Raw genomic sequence first — 20,783 nt, forward strand, 5'->3', positions numbered from 1 at the left:
CTCAGCTCTCCAAGAACTGCACTCGTCTAGAGTTAGTAAAAGGGCTAGAAAAATCATTCTACACCCCTCACATCCAGGCCACTTCCTATTCGAACCCTTGCCGTCTGGCTGGCGCTACAGAGCACTGAGCACCAGGACAGCCCGGCATAAGAAAAGTTTCTTTCCTCAGGCCATCTACCTCATGAACACCTAAATCTCTCCCCTAGAGAGTAAACCAGTGTAATACATAATGCTATTTATTTATATTTATAACTTTTTATCACATTATATCTCATCTCACACTCCCTTGCATTTGTAGCTAGTGACTATTTTTGTATATAATTGGGTACTGTATATTTTTATATATTATTCATCCCCTATTCACATACTCTATCTTCTCATCTGTCTTGTCACTGTCATTCTGTCTGTGCTGTGGAAGTTCCTGACACCAAGACAAATTCCTTGTATGTGCGAACATACTTGGCAATAAAGCTCGTTCTGATTCTGATTCTGTTGTCGGATGTGGCTCCGAACCGCTTCATTCTCTCCAGTGCCAGTAAAAGATCCGCACTGTCTGCTTCTTCTCCTTCTCCGCCACTCAGTAAGTCCCTTCAAAGTGCCCCATTAAAGTGCAGCCCATTTTGATCAGAGAGGAAACTCAACTGGTCACGCAGCTCCACAAGGTCTTGCTCCAGAACATCCGTGTTCCTGTTGCTGAGGATCAAACCGATAAATCAGCGCTACGGTCGAACCCCATCGATCCCAATCACACAGCCAACAGAATGGGGGGGGTGGGAGGTGTGATCCTTCCCTTTACCAGAGGTGTGTTGGGGGCTCATCCTCACGTACCACACTGTACTCAACTCGTACCTGTACTGGTACTTGTACCTGTACTGGTACTTGTACCGGTACCCCACTCACAGCCGCCATCCACGAAAGTGCTTCAGTTCTACATCTCTCCTGCCCCACCCATTCCATGTCCTTAAATAGCAGTTAACATGTCCTCTCCACCTGCACACCTTTATTATTCATACAGTCACCAGGGGTCCAGGAAACACACTTTGACTTTCTTAACACAATGAGACATTAAAGCGAAGTCCGCTTTCTGGCAAAAGTACAGTGACAATGACAGCTGGAAAAGGGGGGGGGGGGGAACGACAAAATTTTTTAAATTGTAAATAAAAAGAGTGTGGGGAGCATGGTGGCACAGCGGGTTGGAGCGGGTCCTGCTCTCTGGTGGGTCTGGGGTTTGAGTCCTGCTTGGGGTGCCTTGCGATGGACTGGTATCCTGTCCTGGATGTGTCCCCCTCACCCCCCAGCCCTTCACCCTGTGTTGCTGGGTTAGGCTCGGGCTCCCCGTGACCCTGTATGGGACCAGCGTTTCAGACAATGTGTGTAAAAAGAGTGTAAGTCCATGTGAAGACAAAGAGGTGAGATGTGAACCCTGGAGACACCTTCTTGGACAGAAAACAGAGAATGAGACAGAGGAGGAGGTCAAGACTGAAGTTCTTTCTCTTCCAGCTCCAGGAGATATGAGCTCTGGGTTCTGCTGCTGCTCCTTACTGTAGATCCGTGTCCTCATCATTGACAAATAGCTCTTTTCTACAAAAAATCATAATTCCAACAAACTGCTCATCAGATTCAGTAATAAAGTCAATGATTAACTTCCCTTTGTTTGGTGTCTCTTTGTCTCACAATCGTAACACAGTTTTCCCCCCAAAGTCCTGCAATATTATCTTTTAATACATTAATATTTATTATAGGAACTACAATAACACTGATCAAAGCTCATTACTTTTCAACCTTCTGTCATATTTCACTTATATTTGGCAATATTTCAATTTATGACTTAACAGCTCCCTCTTCTGCTCAAAAACATCTTAAAAATGAAAGTAAAACCTGTGGAAACACGGAACACTGAGTGACACGAACAGGTATGTTTCTCTGTGTAAAATGAACCGCTGTTTAATTTTATTAATTCCATAATAAATACTATTTATATTTGCTTAATATTACCATTAATAACTGTACACCGCTTAACAGATTTTATACTTCGAATCTTTTTTTATTTCTGGGAAATAAGTCAGGTGGAGTAAAACATGGTAAGGACCGCAGCTGTGAGTGTGGATCACGGACCTGAAACAATGTTTATTAACACTTCATATAATATATATATGATAATTATAATTAATTTTTATTATAACACATAAGGCAATGAGAGGAAACAGTGAGAATAAATTGAAGTTTTGCTCTTCTGCCAGGAGATAATACCCTAATAAGAATAACTCCAGACAGACATGAACCATGGTACCAGACACACAACGTTCTGTCCACAACCTAAATGGAAATTAACAACTATTTACGGTGTAGTTCCCCACAGCTCTCACTGGGGGCGCCACTGAGTAACGTGAGTTTCTTCAGTACAGGCACTTGAAATCATGTTCAGTTTTCAGCCCCACAGTCATTTATATAACTGTATTTATGTTTTTCATGAACTGAAGTCTTACTTCCTCATTTCAACAATCAAAAACTTTAAAACTGTAGTCTTCTGGTTTGATTTTAGCAGACCATCTCCTATCCTCCAACTAACTCAACTTTAACTTTTTTTTTTACATTTGATAGGTTAGGGTGATATTAAATGATTAGAACAGCAACAACCAGTATCAATAACTTTAAAAGCCTTTTTTATTTTAAATTTTGAAATGTTCAGCTTTTCAAGTTTAAAAAAAAGTTTTAAAATACAAAAGTCGTTAAAAAATAAGTTTCAACTTTTAAACTTTTCAAGGTTAAAAAGTTTTCAGTTTTTAGTTCCTCCTCAAAACTTTGCATTTAAAATGGTCACATCTGCAAAAATGTTGAATGCGTTTTGTGGTAAAAAAAAAAATAGCCTGTTAAACATTGTTACCCCATTATACCCAAGTTTTAGTGACCTTTTTCTTCTTCCTTTTCTGCTTTTCCAACTTTTGGATTTCACATCTGAGGGGAGGGGGGAACAGGGGAATAGGGCAGCAGCAGAGCAGGTTTGGCCTGTGTCTGCTCTCCAGTGGGTCTGGGTTTCAAGTCCTGCTTGGGGTGCCTTGCAACAGAATGACATCCTGTCCTGGTTGCATCCCCTCTGGGTTAGGCTCCAGCCTGGTGCCACCCTGCTTGGGACAAGCAATTTCAGATTGTGTGTTTTTCACCTCTGTGTTAAACTCATTTACTTTATTAGTCCATCATTCACACTGAACATGAATCACACACACTGGGTCAGATTTAGCTGCAGATGTTTTTTTTTTTCATTTAATTTGCTGTCCAAGCCTGACAAACAAACAAGCAAAAAACACTAAAACAAAATATGCACTGTAAATTAAAAGTTAATGAAAGTACAACACACATAAATATACATATAAAGGGTAGCATCTGTTGTAATTTGGGCATCTATCTGCAAGCACTATAATAATGTAGAGAAAAGGAAAAAAGACAGTTACCATATCAGTGTGGGGGGGCACAGTGGTACAGTGGGTTGGCCCGGGTCCTGCTCTCCAGTGGGTCTGGGCTTCGAGTCCCACTAGGGGTGCCTTGCGATGGAGTGGCGTCCTGTCCTGGGTGTGTCTCCTCCCCCTCTAGCCTTACGCCTTGAGTTGCTGGGTTAGGCTCCAGCTCTCCGCGATCCCGTATGGGATAAGCGGCTCAGAAAATGTGTGTATGTGTGTGTGTGTGTGTGTGTGTGTGTGTGTGTGTGTGTATATGTATCACTGTGTTAATGTCTTCAAAAACATTAAAATGAGGAAGAAATGGTTTATGGAAGAAAACACAGAACCTGTTACACCCTAGTGATTGTGTTTTGTGGAATCTTGTTAAGTATATTTAATTGACAATTTTATCTAAATAGCTTATTTCTATTTATTGATTTGTTCAGCAGAGGAGGGTGCAGTGACACAGTGGGTTTGGCCTGTGTCTGCTTTCTCGGGTGGGTCTGGGGTTTGAGTTCCACTTGGGGTGTGTTGTGACAGACTGGCGTCCCGTTCTGGTGGGTCCCGTGGGTCCCCTCCCCCTCAAGCCTTGCACCCTGTGGTGCCAGGTTAGGCTGTGGCTCACCGCAACCCTCCTTGGGATAAGTGGTTTCAGCCAATGTGTGTGTGTGTGTGTGTGTGTGTCTGTGTGTCTGTGTGTGATTTGTATAGCAGATTACTGTTACCGGGGTAATTCAGGGTCATTACCTTCATCTAGATTAATATAAGCAGGAATGCCACTCAAAATAAGGAACTTTAGATTAGAAGCCTCAGTGCCCCATAATATTGCTGTGAAAGATAATTAACTGCAATGCCCCTCCCCCCCCCCCCCCTTTGTCTCATACTGTAGGGGGAACAAGTGGTAATGTAGTGTAGTAGTTAGAGGTGTTTCCTTCAGCCCCAATGACCACAGGTTCAAGTCTTATCTCCAGCTGTAGTACCTTTGAATAACCTTCTTACCCTGGTTTGCTTCAGTAAAGCCACCCAGCTGTATAAATAGGTAAATAATTGTAAGTCATTGTGCAGAAAAACATCAGATAAATGTAAAGAAAAGAGCAGAAAGGAACAGTAATCTTCACTCAAAGAGTTTTGTTTTATTCTTAAATGAATCAAGATTATTTTTTATCTGTCCTTCCCCTGCATTTGTTGGAATGTAGTTTAACCAGTAATTCTTTCATTTGGAAATGAAAGTAAAAACAGTGAAAAGTTGTCCATATTGTAAAGAGCAGAAAAGGTCTCTGGAACACAACAGAACTTTGCTAAGAAGAGAAGATCAAACATGCAGGACTGTGGACTTCAGTAGTAAGAAGAGGTTAAAATAAAATATTCACGTAATTTTCTCACTCTACAAAGGTAGTCCGTATTTATACTTTTCTTTGAATTTCTTCATTCTGGTATCATGTGTTTGTTGTGCCATTTATTGTATTTTAAAATGTTTATCTTGTGATTTAACTCTTAATGTAAATTCACTCTTTCTTCCCAGTATAATTATTTCTTGCATTTATGAAGTTGGATGAGAAAAAACAAACAGAACAGAGTGTCCTTGTGTCCTCAGCCTCATCATGCTGTCCACCCTGTGAAGGGTCTCCAAGTGACTCACTAACAGATATCCAGCTCTGCAAGGTGTGACTGAGTAAGAAACAGTGGAACAACAAACAGGACCCAAGTAAAACCATCTGGCAGCGTTCAGCATTATCATACAGGTAAAACACTGTGGGTCTCAGGACTTAAAGTGTCTCATCCACTGTGATCTTGTCAGTAAATTGTGGTTCTTCTGTCCATTTAGGAAAATAAATATGTGTAATGAAATTTGTAAGAATGCAGAAATTAATCTGTATTTGTGCACAAGCAGAATCTATTCTTTTTTCTTGAAGAACTACATCCTTTGAATACACTCAGATCAGGCTTTACAACATTTACAGTTTACCTCATGTTTTATGGCATGGCCGTACTATTTTATAGCATTTTGAAAAAGAAAGCAAACTTCTCAAAGTTGAGATCAACTCACATGAAAGGCTATGCATGATCTACATAGATTTTATGCTTATAAATGAAATTCATGAAAAATAAATTAATGTAGAATATGTGGTTTTACAGGGCATCCCATAATTTATAAATTACCTGCACAAAAATGCATAGTATACAGATGTGTGATTTATAGTAAAACATTTCTGCATCTTTACTCTGGTTGACTTTTTGTCACTGTGATCCTGAGCTGATATTGTGAATTTTCTGGAACGGGGTTCATGTAGTTAATTCACTGTCTCTGCGTGATCAGAAGTGCTATTAGACTGGAAAGTTTTGTCTGATTAATTTGTCTGAGGGGGCCGTGGTGGTGTGGTGGTGCAATGGGTTGAACGGGGTCTTGCTCTCTAGTGGGTCTGGGGTTTGAGTCCCACTTGGGGTGCCTTGTGATGGAGTGGTGTCCTGTCCTGGGTGTGTCCCCTCCCCCTCCAGCCTTATTCCTTGAGATGCTGGGTTAGGCTCCAGTTCCCTGCAATCCTGTATGGGACAAGTGGTTCAGACAATGTGTGTGTGTGTGTGTGTGTATGTAATTTGTCTGACTTAAATAACACAAGTGAGTTTGATCATATTGTAAACTCTCCTGTCCTCCTCTTCATAGAGAATTCATGATCTCCAGTGAATGATCATTGCCTTATGTTTCACTGTCACTTTGAGACACATCCAGTTCTGCAGGTCACCTGGAATGACTGGACCAGGTAAGAACACCTGTGAGCACTGTGGAGTTCAGAGTAAAGAGTGTCTGCTGTAAAGTGACCAGGTCAGATTATCTGATCTGAGACCTCAGTCCCTCAGGCAACCAAGTAGTTAAGGCAATATCTTCTGTATGTACAGTGGGTGCCTGACTTACAAACTTCAACCCATGCAGTTTTGTTGGAAGTATTGATTTTTTCATGATGAGAGCTTGATTACCAGTTTGAACTGCACGCCAAAGCTTCACGCAACACGATGACGGACAGCCACTGAGAGCAGTAACCGTAAGAATCTTATGTTGATGAGTCTTATGAGAGCAAGGGTCAAAGAAAAGGAGAATCCTAACACTAACCACAAGGAAAGGCAGGGTGTCTCCATGAGATTCTGTGACCATTGCTGGCGGACCTCCTTCTTTCAATGTTGTAATGAGGTGCACGGGTGAGGCATGTATTTGCAATTGACAAAAATAACCCCCACCCCCGTCGTCATCTGGGGTACTGTCCCCAGAGGTTGTGACAGCTGCAGAGTACCTGGTATGTCATGAAGCAGCAGTAAAGGTGCTGATACCATTCAGCAACACCTACCTGTGTAAAGCTGGGTTTTCAGCCGTGACAGCGCTCAGAACTAAAGACAGAACCACATCGATTCTTGAGGGTGACTGACGTGTTGCCTTGTCTAAAATTTCTCCATCCATTGAGCACGTTATTCACAAGCAACAGCAACAATCCTCACACTGACTGAGTGGCTTCTCTAAGTAGTTATGAAAAATCTCTGCAGTCCCTTATTCTGTTGTTTACTTTTTTGTTATTTTGCCAGAAATAACATTTCTTTTTATGTCTCTTTTAAAAGTAATGGTTGAGTGGAGAGAGTAGCTTTTGTTATCATGAATAATGTTTTCATTGACAAATTCTATATATTGGAAATTACTAGTTATTATTATTTATCGCTAAAAAATTCCTACCCCTATTATTATTGAGCAATTTAGGGACTAGTAGAAATAACTTTTAAAAATAAACATACAGGCTGTTTTTGAAACACGTTAGTTTTGTTTTATGCTGAGAAAAAATTCAGGCAATGTGACAACAGTACCAACTAATATGTTTTTGTTAATAAAACTAAGTTTGACAACAAGAACCTTTGTTAAGATTGAGGCAAAAGCTCAAGACAGTAAATATCATGATCTGTGTAGGGGGAGCTTCGGATTTTCTTCTCGGCACTGAGGGTCCTTGGAGGAATAAAGCTTGAGAACAACTGCTGTACTTTAAGTGACACTTTTTTTGTAAAGCAGCTTATGTTTATTTACTGATCTCTACAGAAGGGTTTCTTTCTGCACTCATTCAGAATGCAACTCAAAACTCAACGATTTTCAGATCAGAGTTCCTAACCCTGATTGTACACTGTGCAGTACTATGTGTACCATGGTACAGTGTACCAGTTATGAAGGTAGTGCTGACAGTCCGGTCCTCCTCTTCCTAAAGATTTTTCAGACTTCAAATAAAAGTCATTTAGTTCGAACTCACTGAGTCAGAAACCTCACTATGTATAGTCTTACATTCTTTATGGAATTGACACTGATCAGTTTCAGCAGGGTTTTTAAATGAACGGATGTAATGATTTGTTCACTATAATTTTTTTGTTCCATTCAGACATCAGTGATGTGAACAGGATCCTGCTCAACCTGTATTAAACTATGATCTGAGTGAGAAAATAGCAGTAATTTGGTTCTTTTATTCAGTAGTTCATTAGGCTGATCATATTTCAGTAACTGAAAAAGTTTGATTTTCCCAAAATTAACCAGCAAAAGTGTTCCTTTACTGTAGTTTTTTTTTTCTATTTGCATCTTTACATTTGTCTTGACAGACTTGAATTGTGCTTTGACACCTGAAAGTAAAATCTCTTTGTGTCACTGATTCATGTGTCTGGTGTTTCAGTGTCACTCTGACATACATGTCAGATGCTGTGTGGCCTGCAAAACAAAATATCTGAAGAATAATGAAAGAAATAGACTAGAAGACCTGGGACTATTATAAGAGCAGACTAGTAGAACACTGAGCCTCACTGGTTTCTATATACCTGTTTCTTCCAGTGATGAACATCAGTGTCTCTGAGTGTCTCTGTTTGATCCTCCTGCTTCTCCAACAGACCACTGTCTCCACACTGGGTAATAATAATAACAATAATAGTAATAATAATAATAATAACTCAGTCACATTGTCTCTGGAACTCAGTAAATTCTCAGTATGTGCTGTTCTTCACAGAGAGGTTTGAGGTTCTTGGTCCAGCTCAGCCTGTAGTTGCTGTAGCTGGTGAAGATGTTGTTCTGCCATGTTACCTCAAACCCAACATCAGTGCTGTGGACCTGCATGTCGAGTGGTTCAGAGTTCAGATCAATAGCCCACTTGTACATCTTTACCGGGATCATGAGGAAAGAAATGAGAATCAAGTTCCATCCTACAGGGGAAGGACATCAATGTTCCCTGAGGAACTGAGGAACGGAAACACATCATTGAAAGTGAAAAATGTGCGAGGATCTGACAATGGAGAGTATAAATGTCTTGTCCAGTCGGGGAAATTTTATGATGATTCTTCCATTCAAGTTTATATTAAAGGTGAACATTTAAAATTTTGTATTCTTTGATTATTTAACAGTTTTATGATATTTCAAACAATTTCAATAAATTTTTGCTTTATTTTAAGAACGTTTTTGGTTTAGCCACATTATTTCTATTTCTGTAGCTGTAGGAACCCATCCAGTGATCTCCAATGAGGGATACAAAGAAGGAGGGATCAGTCTGGTGTGTGAATCTAAAGGCTGGTACCCTCAGCCTCAAGTGGTCTGGATGGACAGTGAAGGACACAGTCTCCCTGCTGGACACACAGAGACACACACAGACAGTATGGACCTCTTCACCGTGAGACGACGCATTATTGTACAGGAGACAGAAACCAATAGGTTCACCTGTCGAGTTCAACAGCAACAGATAAATGAAATGAAAGAGACAAAAACTAACATCCCTGGTGAGTCACAGATATTCAGTATAAACAAAGAGGGGCATGGTGGGTTCAGTCGGTGCCCGCTGTGTAGACGGTCTGGGGTTGAAGTTCCGCTTGTGGCAAACTGGTATCCCGCCTGGGGTGTGTCCCCCTTGGCCACCGCGGTCCTGCTCAGCACCAGCTCGATGGAGGCACAGCATAACACATGTTTAAATCACTGTGAATAATGAACAGGTTCCAGTCTCACTGATTTTTTTGTATCATCCTGATTTGTGCCTTGATCCATCTGTATGAAAGTTTTCCCACACTGATGATAGTTTCCTCAAGACCAGATTTGGAGTACTTATTTACTAGTTTCTTCTGGTTAAATAAAAATTAAGTCTGCAGGTTCTGCAGTGATGAAATTGCTTGTTTTAATCTTTAATTACTGGAAGGTGCAAATCTGTTATCATTATGTAAAATGAATTATTTGTTGTTTTCCAGGTGAGATGTTCCATCGTGCCCATCCCTGGAAGGTGACCTTTGCTGTCATCTTCAGTCTGTCTGTTGTTGGTATTATTGGATGCACAATTTTGATTCACCGTTTTGTAAAACTGCGGAAAAAGAGAGGTATTTTAGCAAGTTACTGTTCACATTTATGGTTTTATTCATGTTAAAAAAAAGTTAAAAAACATAGTTGAAAAGCAGTATTATGTGAAAGTGATTTTATATCATAGCCCACAGGAGTAATTATATGGTATGAGTTTAATTCACTAGTTAGAGTCACTTGTCAAGGGGGTGCGGTGGTGCACTGGGTTGGACCGCAGTCCTGCTCTCCAGTGGGTCTGGGGTTCGAGTCCCGCTGGGGGTGTCTTGCGACGGACTGGCGTCCCGTCCTGGGTGTGTCCCCCTCCCCCTCCGGTCTTACGCCCTGTGTTGCCGGGTTAGGCTCCGGTTCCCCGTGACCCCGTATGGGACAAGTGTGTGTGTGTGAGTGAGTCACTTGTTTTGGGTTATTTATTATTAGCAACTATAACATTCAATATCATGTCCAAAGAATATTTAAACATTTTTTCAACCATGAGTTCTAAGCTCAATCTGAATAAAAAATTCAGTGTTTAAAATATAGTTGCACAGTAACTGGTTTTTGAATTGTACTTTTTCAGGTATTTACAATATTCACTTGTAGTTTAAATAACTGATCACTTGCCACCACAGCTGAAGGATGAGATAATATGATAAAATCTTAAAAGTCACATCCAAATACTTAAATGCAGTGTGTGACTGTAATGTTTCATGAGACTGACCTCATAAAATAATTTCATTTATTTCTCTTCACACTGACTAATTACAATATTTACTTTTTTATCCACAGCTCAGCTCAAAGAACAATATGGTAAGTAACACAGTTCTATGAAAGTGATGTATGAAAATGTTGCAATTTCATTTCTTTAGCATATTTGACTGACAGAATTACAGTGTATAATGTGGTACCACAGTCAGATGACCTGTAGAAATGACCATGTTGAAGTCAGTGTTGGATGCAGGTTAATTCAGCAACAGTTTCCTTCTATGTTCGGATTTTCACATTTGCAAAAAAACGAATGTATCCTTTTTCTCTCAAGGTATTTTTATGTTCTGTATAATATTTCCTGTATCACTGATGATCCCTTTTCCATAGTAAGAATCTAAAGATTATACTGTTTGTAAAGTGATTTTGATAATTAAATCCAGTCACTGAGCAAGAAACTATAGTGTTTTCACTGCTGGATCATAAACTGTTTGTTCCTACTGGTCTGAAAGATCAACAACATGTCACCATAGCAAGAGTTTGAGGTTTTTAACTGCAGCTTATTATTAGCTTTAAGTTTAGCGTTACTGTCATGTAATTATACACAGAGGCACATCAGACACAATATTTTTACTTGCACAGTTTCAGAGAATATATGCAGAAAAACATTTTATAGATTTAACATTCATTGCCTCCCTTACAGAGGGGCAGTGCGGTGGCGCAGTGGGTTTGGCTGGGTCCTGCCCTCTGGCGGGTCTGGGGTTTCAGTCCTGCTTGGGGTGCCTTGTGGTGGACTGGTGTCCTGTCCTGGGTGTGTCCCCTCCAACCCTGTGCCCTGTGTTGCTGAGTTAGGCTCTGGCTTGCTGTGACCCTGCTTGGGGCAAGCAGCCTTAGCAACTGTGTGTGTGTGTGTGTGTGTGTGTGTGTGTGTGTGTGTGTGTGTGTGTGTGTGTCACTTGCTATGATTTTTACACCTGTGTCTCACAGACCAGTTCACAGTAATGGTTGTGGCCTTTGGTCCCAAATAGGTTGGACATCCCTGGTTTATGTATTTTTGATGCTTCCACATTCCAGAGATGTGTGTTTAGGTGAACTGCTGACTATAAACTGACCCTAGTTTTTACCGTACTTTTTGTGCTCATCACATGCAGGTTGTAAAAACATGATTTTTTTTATCAGAGGCTAATGAACACCTGCAAAAATTTATATTTGTTCATTTTTATCCCCTCCTGGGGTCTTGCAAAGCAGCACGGCTTCATGGGACCACAGGGAAGATTCCTGGCAAGAACAGGAGCTGCGTTCTATTCAGTATTTGAGCACAAAGTACAGCAGTCAGTAGTTCTATGTGGGAGTGAACGAGTGCGGACCTGGTCCTGGACAACAGTCTTGGACTTATTATGAGGTTTCTTTCTCATGATCCTGTTTGCCAGAGTTCCCCTTCTACTCACACACACACACACACACTGTCTGAAACTGCTTGTCTCACGGGGGGATGAGGTGAGCTGGAGCCTAACCCAGCAACGCAGGGCGCAAGGCTGGAGGGGGAGGGGACACACCCAGGACGGGATGCCAGTCCATCATAAGGCACCCTAAGCAGGACTCAAACCTCAGACCCACCAGAGAGAAGGACATGGCCAAACTTACTGCGCTACCACACCCCCTCCCCTTGTGCTGTGTTATATAAATCATAATGATATATAAAAAGTTAACATGCATTAATGCTATGGTTCTATGTTGTGCTTTTACTTTGTTTTTTTTCCTCTAATATCACACTGTTTCAACACTGGAAAGTGTTGCTTTATAGATCAGCTAATGATCCTGTTTGCTGAAATTTCCCTTGTACTGTATTATATAAATCATAATGATATATTAACAGTTAATATGCATTAATGTTAGTTTGCTAGGTTGTGTAATATGATTTTTTCTGCTTTTACTAATATCACACAGTTTTTATGTGTGAAAGTGTTTCTGTTGAAACTCTTTATAGATCAGCTCAAAGTGTGATTTGATGTTAGAGACACTACATTAAAGTCATCTTAAACAAAAATGTCAGCTAAATATGAAATAATTTACACCACTGTAGAGTGTCAAAATATATAATTAATGTATAGAACGGAGGGGCGCGGTGGCGCAGTGGGTTGGGCTGGGTCCTCTTTTCTGGTGGGTCTGGGGTTTGAGTCCTGCTTGGGGTGCCTTGTGATGGACTGGTATCCCGTGCTGGGTGGGTCCCCTACGCCCTGAGTTGCCGGGTTAGGCTCCGGTTCCCTGCGACCCTGTAGGGCACAAGCAGTTCTGAAAATGTGTGTGTGTGTGTGTGTGTGTGTGTGTGTGTGTGTGTGTGTGTGTGTGTGTGTGTGTGGTGTTAAGAAAAAACTGTTCAGTTTATATTTATGATGCAACAGGTGGTCAACAGGGTTCATGAACGTAAATACCACAGTAAATTATATTGCTGGCATGAACAAAACACACTTAAAAAAAATTTTATACAATGAAAAATCTGATAGATTAAAATCTTTTGCTCCCAGTGTTTCAGACATGGTTAAAGTGTAAGAAGATATTATGATAAAATGTAAAAGCTCACACACCTATTTATGTGCAGTGTGTGACTGTACTGTTTTGTGACACTAACTTCATTGCATAATTTCATTAATCTTACAAACCCCATTTCCAGAAAAGTTGGGACACTTTCAAAAAACGCAACAAAAACTAAAAACTGTAATTTGTTCAATCACTTAAACTTTTACTTAACTGATAAAAGTACAAAGAATAGATTTTCAGTGTTTTCACTGATGAACTTAATTCTATTTGTTAAATATAAACAAATTTAGAAACTGATGCCTGCAACACACTCAAAAAAAGTTGGGCTGCTTGGGTGTCGGTTTGAATCCAGCTCAGTCTGTGTGGAGTGTTTATGTTTTCCCATTTCTGTGTTGGATTCTTCCCTCAGTCTGATAGTGTGCAATTCAATTGAATTGATGAGTCTATAATTGTGTGTGTGTGTGTGTGTGTGAGAGAGAGAGTGAGTGAGTGAGTGAGTGAGTGAGTGAGTGAGTGAGTGAGTGTTTGTAGTTCCAGGAAAGGCGCTTAATGAAAGTTAGTGAGTGAACAGATAGATGGATGATCACACAGTTCTTGTTCAGTGAAATACAGGTGGTTCTGGACTTATGAAAAGGTTTTGTTCTGATGACCCTGTTGTTACCTGAAAATCCTCTTGTTCTATATTGTATAAACCATAAGGATATGTGAGCAGTTAATATATAAATGTTACATTGTGCAACAGGGCTTTGCTATGTTTTTTACTAACATCATGTGTCATGTTATAATAACAGTAATACACACACACACATTTCCAGAACCACTCGTCCCATACGGGGTCACGAGGAACCGGAGCCTAACCCGGCAACTCAGGGCATAAGGCCGAAGGGACACACCCAGGACGGGATGCCAGTCCGTCGCAAGGCACCCCAAGCGGGACTCGAACCCTAGACTCACTGAAGAGCAGGACTGTGGTCCAACCCACTGCGCTACTGCACCCCCAATAACAGTAATATTACAATAATAATTGCTGCTAAAAATGAACACTGACTGAGCCCCAAACAATAACAACTATTGGTGTTTGGGATTTGAAAATAATATAATAAGGAGGGATGACTGTTGTAAGTCACATGTGTTGTAACTCAAGAATTACCTGTAAGGTGATGGAATCGTACACAGTAGGGGGTGTACTGATCAACAACACAGACCTGTAAGTTCATGAAGTTAAGAGTTCAAGTGTCAGAAAGGTCTTTTACTGCAGTAACTGTAAGAAAGTTACTTTACCTGACAAAGTCCAGTAAAATACCCCAATGTATACATGCCTAAAAATAGTCTTAACATCAGGTGAGATAAAACCATTTTGATGAAGATGGGAGGCAGATAATAGTTATTTAGGTTATATGCTTTATTATATCTATAAATGAATTTATACAAGAAATGAGATGAGCTCCTGTACAACATCTTGGTGATTGTTTCCTCTGTCTCTGTTTAAACTGACACATCTGTTCTCTACAGATCAGCTTGAAGTGTAATTAATGTAGTGTCTCTAACACTGTAGGTCGTCTTGGACAAAGACATCAGCTAAATATAAAAAAATACACCATCATATTATGTCAAAACAGGGAGGTGTGGTGGTGCAGTGGGTTTGGCTTGTGCCTGTTCTCCGGTGAGTCTGGAGTTTGAGTCTCGCTTGGGGTGCCTTGCATCCCATCCTGGGTGTGTCCCCTCCCCCTCCAGTCTTATGCCTTATGTTGCTGGGTTAGGCTTCGGTTCGCTGTGACCCCGCTCAGGACAAGCAGTTTCAGACTCTGTGTGTGTGTGTGTGTGTGTATTTTCCGCTAACTGATCTGCTTGACTGTGAGAAAATATTCCACATGGTGCCATATCTAACCTATCTGGTTTCCCATATCAAGAGCTTCCTGTGTGTAATTAACAGAGTAACGTCATCATCCCACATTCAGAACGTCTGTTAACATACAACATAGATTTTCCTAGGATTTGCACTTGTATAATTTTCACAAAATACTCCCAAGAAGGTGAAGTCATTGGAGAATTGTTTCCGGGACACGATTGTAGGAAAGTTGGACGAAAGTGAAAATACAAACACACACACATATTGACTGAAACAGTGACCGTGCTTAGGACAAGTGGTTTCAGTCAATGTGTGTGTGTGTGTGTGTGTGTGTGTGTGTGTGTGTTTGTGTGAGAGAGAGAGAGAGTGAGAGGGAGAGACTATAACAGCAAAACACACCTTTCAAAAGCAAAATTATCTGGGTATGGAAACAATATAAAAAAAAAAACATGTCAGAAATATGGAAAAAATATGCAAAAATAATTGATTCCTTTTAATTTGTGTTGGAGATGAGGAAGGAGCTTTTCAGAGTCATAAGCTGAACAATAAATATGACAGTAATAGTAAATGGTTCCTGTTTGTATATTTTATCAGTCCATGAAATGGGCGTAAATAAATAAATGTAAACATAAATGTAATGTCACAATTAATAATGGAAAAGTAAAAATACCACTACAATAGGACTTTTGAGTTTATGAGTAAAACAAGGTAACAGTACATGTAGTGAGAAAGAAATGTATCATCACCTCCTGTACAGCTGTAGTTACTGTTAGTAGAAGTAGAACAGAGATGGCACTACTGTACCTGCAGAAACTGAAGAGCATCACATACTGTCCATACTGTATTTTACTGTGTTTGTACTTTAACAAAAGAAGGAGTCACAAAAAGTCCGTAATATGGACGTTTATGGAGTCCATCCTGATTAAAGTGACTGAAAGGGTTGTTTCTGTCAGAATCAGAGCCCAAGAACTATAAACTGTACCTGTAAATTAAACTGATTTTGTATTTTTTTATATTTCATTTTAGTATGTTAAAAAAATCATTTTTCAAAAGTTATATAAAATGAATGATTTCAATGGACTCATGTACTTTTTCTAGTTGTATTTTCCATGTTCAGCTGTAGTAAACATGTTTGTGAGAGCTGGTAAGTAGAGTGGAGCTGAATTGATCCCACAGAACTGAGTTTGGTTCTTCTTATACTCTATGTGACACTGTATGAGACTCTGTCCTGTAAGAATGGACACGAAAGACACTGAGACAAGTCCAGACTGACTGCAGTATCTGATTCTGTGTGTCTCATTTTTATTTCTCTCTCTACAGAACTTCTGAAGGCACAAAGATACGCAGGTGAGTTTCTTCTGCTTCTTCTCCCCATTGCAGCTCTTCTCTTATTTTAAGGACACAAAGCCATAAATGTGACTCCACAACCTTTGCATCTTGGACCAATTTATTTATACAGCATTTGAAGGAGAAACAGGTGGGTTGAGAGCAGTTCGGTGTGACCAGAGCAGATTATATAATTATCATAATAATCATTTTTTACTTAATTTAACTCATTTTACTGTGTTCAGTAATATTAAGTCAAAACAACTTTTGAAACATAAATGCTCTAAGTCTTTTCTCAAAGGTATACATATTAATTATTCCAATTTCTTACAAAACATCTGTTATCAGAAATAATATAAATTAATTCACTCATTCTCGCTAACGGCTTGTTCTGATCGCCAGTGCACGCGCACACACACACACACAGAGCGCCCTTTGTTGCCCGTAATAATATAAAAAAAACTTTTTAAATGTTATTATAATCACATTGTGAAACATAATAATTGACCACCTCTCTGTCCTCCACAGTTGATGTGACTCTGGACCCTGATACAGCACATCCTAAACTTGTCCTGTCTGAGGACAGGAAACAAGTGAGATATGGAGACACATGGCAGGATCTCCCTGACAACCCAGAGAGGTTTAAATACCAGAAAAGCGTCCTGGGAAAAGAGGGGTTTTCTTCAGGGAGACGTTACTGGGAGGTGCAGGTTGGGGACAAGACTTACTGGAGACTAGGAGTGGCCAAAGAGTCCATCAACAGGAAGGGAAAAATTAAACTGAATCCTAATAATGGTATCTGGGCTCTCAGACTGATGGAAAATAAGTTCAAGGCTCTCACTGACCCCCGCGTGTCCCTCCCCCTGAGTGTGGAGCCCCAGAAGGTGGGGGTGTTTGTGGACTATGAGGAGGGTCAGGTCTCCTTTTACAGTGTGGAGGATAAGTCTCATATCTACACTTTCACTGGATATAAATTCACAGAGAAACTCTATCCGTACTTCAGCCCAGGCTTCTGGTACTGCAGTGAGAACTCAGCCCCACTGATCATATCTCCTGTCAGTGATACAGACTGAAGAAACTCATTTTAGCTTTTAATGTTGAGGTCATGATGCCATATTATATTCTGGTTTAATCTCCCATCTTACCCTCATTCAGGTTTGTAATTTCTCCACCTAAACACATCTTTTGTACATTGCGTTGCTTTTAAATAAATATTGTTTAACAGCAATTCTGTGTTTTAAAGTTCCATCATGTGGAAGTAAACAGAATCATCATCATGTCATGCAAAATTCAATAATTTCCAAACTGATATCAATATTAAAATTCATCAGTCTCTTCAACACGTTTACATTTATTAATTTATCAGACACTGACTTTTCTCAAAGCGACGTACATAGAAAATGCAATTTGTTCATTACATGATTAACAGAGACACTTAGATGCAGATGTGTGATTCTAAACTTTTATCTAAGTACACTACAGAGTTACACTTCAACGCAAATCGACAAATAAAATAGCTAACAAGCTTCCAGAGAAAGTCAGAGGCTGGACTAAAGTTGAATGCCTTTACTGTTGCCTTCCTTCTTCTCATGATTAAGTACAGTGTGAGTCTTTTTTGTAAAGCTAAAAACAATACAAAACAAAAGCAACATTACTAAACGTTAACTACATATCTTTAAATATCCAGAAATACACCTAAATAATCATGTCTACACTATTAACATAACGTAAATATTACATTCACGCTACTATAATTTACTAAAAACGTATAGGCAACTAGGGGGTGCGGTGGCGCAGTGGCGCAGTGGGTTGGACCGCAGTCCTGCTCTCCGGTGGGTCTGGGGTTCAAGTCCCGCTTGGGGTGTCTTGTGATGGACTGGCGTCCCGTCCTGGGTGTGTCCCCTTCCCCCTCCGGTCTTACGCCCTGTGTTACCGGGTAGGCTCCGGTTCCCCCGTGACCCCGGTATGGGATGAGCGGTTCTGAAAATGTGTGTGTGTGTGTGTGTGTGTGTGTGTGTGTGTGTTTAAAGGCAACTTACAAGCGATGCTTTCCAAGGCACAAACAAGGAAAGAAGGCACTAGAGCTTCGAGCCGACCGCACGGAAAACATCAACTGGAGACACTTCGTGATTCTTAAACTATATCTATGCTCCCGTCACGTGGCCCATCCATCCAATAATGTAACAGTACGGAATAACGTTTTTCTCCTAAATGACCACTAGGTGGCAGAAACCCAAAACAAACCTAGAAATATCTCACAGAACAGTACAATATATATACACACACACACACATTTTCTGAACCACTTGTCCCATACACGGTGGTGGGGAACCGGAGCCTAACCCGGCAACACAGGGCGTAAGGCCGGAGGGGGAGGGGACACACCCAGGACGGGACGCCAGTCCGTCGCAAGGCACCCCAAGTGGGACTCAAACCCCAGACCCACTAGAGAGCAGGACCTGGTCCAACCCCCTGTACAATATATACTACAATATATACTGAGTAAAACTAATGGAAATTACCATAATTCAAAGAAAAATGTTCCACTTTTATTATGCTTGCTGTGGGAGACAGTAAAAAGGGCAACAAAATGCAGTCGCTTGCCGGGAGACAGTTCCACTCCAGGCCACACGGTGGCGCCAAACAGAACAGACTGTTAGTGGAACTATGTTTTTGTGGTTTCCTGTAAAATTCGCCGAGGAAGAAACAGGAAGTTGAAACCGCGCTCGCGCACAGAAAGTGTGTTTCATAATATTACAAAACCCTTTTTGCACCATTTCCCACTTCGTGTGTAGCCTCCTGGTAACATTTAGTTAGTTGGAGACCCGAGGAGGATCATTTCTGTGTCCTGTAACAGGAGTGGGCGTGACTCCGTGAGTTCGTTTAATCGCGTCTGGTTGGTTGTTTGTTTTGGTCATTCATTGGGCATTGTTTTGCGTTAGAGGTGCGTCGTTGCTGTTCGTGGTGTTTCTGGTAGTTGTAGTTGTTTGCTACCTCTTTCCCGTCGCGCATTCGTCTCGTGTAGCTGTGCAAGTTGATAGGTATCATAATGATAATCGGTTGTTTGTGTAGCGGTGCGTGACACCGTAATTTTGTTTAAGTAGTATTTAGTGGTTTGTTAAGACGACTCTCCGGATCATTTCTGTGTCCCGTAGCGGGACTGGGCGTGACTCCGAGGGTTCGATTAATCGTGTCTGGTTGGTTGTTTTTGTCGCCATTTTTGGTGTAGTTTCGGTTTCGATTAGGAAGTCAGCTGATAGGCAGTAGCCCAGTTTAAATAGCAGCTGGTGACACGTAGCGGCAGCGGTTGTGGTAGCCTCTTGGTGTGAAGACTTGGGGTGCAAAGACAAGGGAGTCTACCAAGGCAAGGAAGGCTACCGTTACAGTTGTTCTCAAAGGGGGAACATGCATCCAACATCATGTCGTCCATAAAGTCTTCTACGCTAAGCAAACCATGCAATTTCACCACTGCCGGAGACTGGGTGCTCTCGCTGCTGCAGTCTGGTTTATCCTCCCCTGTCAAACCTTCTGTCTTGCTTCACTTTCTCTATGGGACTCTGGAACTACCAGTCAGCTGTGAGAAAAGCTGACTTCATACCAGCCTGTGCCTCCCATCTCCCACCTCTAACTGAAACCTGGTCACCCCAGACAACTCAGCCCCACCTGCAGCACTTGCCATTAACTACTCCTTCTCTCACGCCTCTCATTCCTCTGGCAGAGGTGGACGCACAGGCCTGCTCATCTCTCCCCGGTGGGAATATTCTGTTCTCTCTCTTCACCTGCATGATCTGTCTTCCTTTGAATGGCATGCTGTCTCTATCACTGCCCCAATCACTCTTGTTGTGGTTGTCCTTTGTCGCTCTCTTAGCCGCTTCCTGGATGACCTTGACATCTTGTTGAGCTCTCTGCCAGGGGACAACTCTCTGCTGATTCTCCTGGGTGACTTCAACCTGCATGTCGATGACATTTATGCAAGCGGCCTTCTGCTGCTCCTACAGTCCTTTGATCTCTCCCTGTCCCAATCCCCTGCTACTCACAAAGCGGGCAACTGTCTTGACTTCATATTTTCCCGCAACTGTGGCTGTCCTGCCCTCTCTGTCACTCCGCTGCATGTTTCTGACCACTTCTTCATTTTCTTTCAACTCTCCGTCACCACTAACTCTCCATCACTTTTTTAAGTAACAGTGTAGCTCCCTTACATGTGATGGCAGCAAGTAAAGTAAACAAAGGGGAAATTTCACAGTGAACTTCACCTTACACACACACTTTCTGAACCGTTTGTCCCATATGGGGTCACGGGGAACCAGAGCTTACCCGGCAACACAGGGTGTAAGGCCGGACGGGGAGGGGACACCAGTCTGTCACAAGGCACTCCAAGCAGGACTCGAACCCCAGACCCACTGGAGAGCAGGACCCGGTCCAACCCACTGCGCCGCCGCACCCTCTCCTTCACCTTATAGTGCTGTAAAATACTTGTGACTCCTGATGGTACCTGTTGTAGGTGGTGAATGTAGCAGCTCTATGGTATCTTATTTCTACAAGACTTTTGAAAGATTTTTTTTTAATTATTCAGGGCTATAAATTATACTTTTTCTATCACTTACTGTATCAAAGCGTG

The 20,783-nt window shown here is 41.2% G+C and overlaps 1 protein-coding gene across 1 annotated transcript; it reads left to right on the top strand.

Annotated features, from left to right (window-relative positions):
- The first annotated feature begins 1,870 nt into the window (after positions 1-1,870).
- Positions 1,871-17,337, top strand: LOC108919205 (butyrophilin subfamily 1 member A1-like). Its single transcript, XM_029255988.1, has 10 exons — positions 1,871-1,913; positions 5,029-5,176; positions 6,097-6,193; positions 8,275-8,349; positions 8,447-8,797; positions 8,925-9,206; positions 9,666-9,791; positions 10,537-10,557; positions 16,160-16,186; positions 16,694-17,337. Exons 3-10 carry the CDS (start codon positions 6,118-6,120, stop codon positions 17,236-17,238), a joined length of 1,503 nt encoding a protein of 500 aa, XP_029111821.1. The 5' UTR covers positions 1,871-1,913; positions 5,029-5,176; positions 6,097-6,117; the 3' UTR covers positions 17,239-17,337.
- The last annotated feature ends 3,446 nt before the right edge of the window (positions 17,338-20,783 follow it).

Source organism: Scleropages formosus, chromosome 11, assembly GCF_900964775.1.
Source record: "Scleropages formosus chromosome 11, fSclFor1.1, whole genome shotgun sequence".
Taxonomy (NCBI): Eukaryota; Metazoa; Chordata; class Actinopteri; order Osteoglossiformes; family Osteoglossidae; genus Scleropages; species Scleropages formosus.